Source organism: Pyrus communis, chromosome 14 (assembly GCF_041283825.1).
Source record: "Pyrus communis isolate YQ-2024b chromosome 14, ASM4128382v1, whole genome shotgun sequence".
Taxonomy (NCBI): domain Eukaryota; kingdom Viridiplantae; phylum Streptophyta; class Magnoliopsida; order Rosales; family Rosaceae; genus Pyrus; species Pyrus communis.
The window spans coordinates 26,373,407-26,375,299 of record NC_142578.1 but is presented as its reverse complement, the minus strand read 5'-3'; the positions used below and the strand labels follow the sequence as shown (position 1 = coordinate 26,375,299).

The 1,893-nt window shown below is 37.5% G+C and overlaps 1 protein-coding gene across 1 annotated transcript; it reads left to right on the top strand.

Moving 5' to 3' along the window:
• Nucleotides 1-27: 27 nt before the first annotated feature.
• On the top strand, nt 28-1,893 carry LOC137712546 (uncharacterized). The gene is made up of 2 exons (XM_068451623.2): nt 28-1,054; nt 1,503-1,893. Exons 1-2 carry the CDS (start codon nt 278-280, stop codon nt 1,617-1,619), a joined length of 894 nt encoding a protein of 297 aa, XP_068307724.2. The 5' UTR covers nt 28-277; the 3' UTR covers nt 1,620-1,893.

Sequence of the window (1,893 nt, the reverse complement as noted above, 5' to 3'; positions counted from 1 at the left end):
TGTCAAATGTCTTGCTTGCTGAATGGTGTGGATCAATCTTTCACTCCAAGAGCAAAAAGACACACTCCATCCCCATGTCCAGTGAGAATCTCCCCACAAAACTCCATGAAAGCCACCTTCTTTGATTCAATTATTATTCAACATTACCAGTACCCGACTTTGAAAAATATTTCCCGATTTTATTATATATAGATGAAATACCCTTCCCCTTTTTGGATCATCTAAATTCATTGATCCCAAAATATTTCTTTTTTTGTTGTTGTTTTTTGGAACCAAGATGGATCTTGATGAGTGGGAATACCTCCCTGACGATGCGTTTCTTGATTTCCATGAAGAGAGTGCGGACAAGAGGATTTTCTCAAGCAAGCGATACTCCTCTTCAGATAATTCAAAAAGTGTATTCAACATGAACTACTTCATAATCCCATCACCCAGTTCTAGGTCAAAAGTCATTCACGAGACACCACCACCACAACCGCCAACACCACCGCCATCGGCGTCGCCAGCTGGGATTGATTCAAGGCTTGTTCCTGTTCCAATTCAACTGGAACTACCTCCAAGCTTTGGCAAGGCCTCATCACTCCCACAAGAAGAACAAGAAGAAGAAAAACAAGTCATCAAAGTCTCCCAAGTGGATCAAGACACACAACTGTCCCAAGTTTACTTCAAGAAAACTTGGGAAAATGAATTTGCCGACATGAAAATATTGGACTCCCCAAAGTCTCCCACCTGCAGATCACCCAAGTTTATGCATCAACAAACTGATAAGCTTCAGTTTGATGAAAATTTAGGTCAAGAAATCACCTCTCCAAGGACGAAAGTTGTTGACCAAAACAGCTTGTTGGAGTCATCAGAAGATACCAAAGAGATCAACAACAGCAACAACAACAACAACAACAACATCTGGAAGCTGAGTTTTACAGGAATCGGAGCGATTTGCTCTTTTGGTTTTGCTGCTGCTACCATTTGTATTATCTTTTTCGGTGCCCATCAGAGGAACAAACAGTATCAGCACAACCAGAATCGCTTCCAGATCTATACTGAGGACAACAAGGTTAGCAAATTTAATTTTTCTTCTAGCTCTTAGCTACATAATTAGTCCAATTAATTACATAAGTGCTATTTTAATTTCTTAATTTGTTTTCTTTTTCCCTTTCTTTTTAGTTAATTAAAAATTGGCACTCGTCCAAAACATTGACTTATTACAATTTGTTTGATTAATTTTCTTTATCAAATCTGATTAGTTTTCTAATATGCGTTAACATGTCCAGTTAGTCATTAAACACTAAACCCGACATGGGTTATATAATATAAACAAGACGGTGATGGTTATAAATTACTGAACCCGACATGTTGTTTCAATCATGCACAATAATATCTTCCGTGTGGCGTCAAAATGCATTGTTATAGGTTTATTTGCCCCATTTTAGGATTGTCAATTGTACTAGAGTTGAACCAATAATAGTTTAATCCCAGTTTTGTTAATTTTTGGATGGATGCAGAGGATTAAGCAGGCTGTTGAACATGCAACCAAATTGAATGAAGCATTTTCAGCAGCTAGAGGAGTACCCCTCCCTAGAGCTCATGTCACATATGGTGGTTACTATAATGGTTTATGAACAGCCGGCGCCCACTCGATGAAATGGAAGTTGGTTTTTAGTACAGTACAGTACTGCATGAGTTCGCTTTTCAATGTACTTGTACAAGATATATATATAATCTTTCTTCTGAGTGTATAAGGTCAATAATTGCGCGTTGCATGCATGGGATCGATGCTTGTATTTATAGATTCTGAATCTTTTATTTGAATAGGAGATTCCCAACTTTGTATTAGTTTGGCTACATACTTATTATTTGTATTTGTAGAAGATATACAAAAGTTCTCATTTCTCA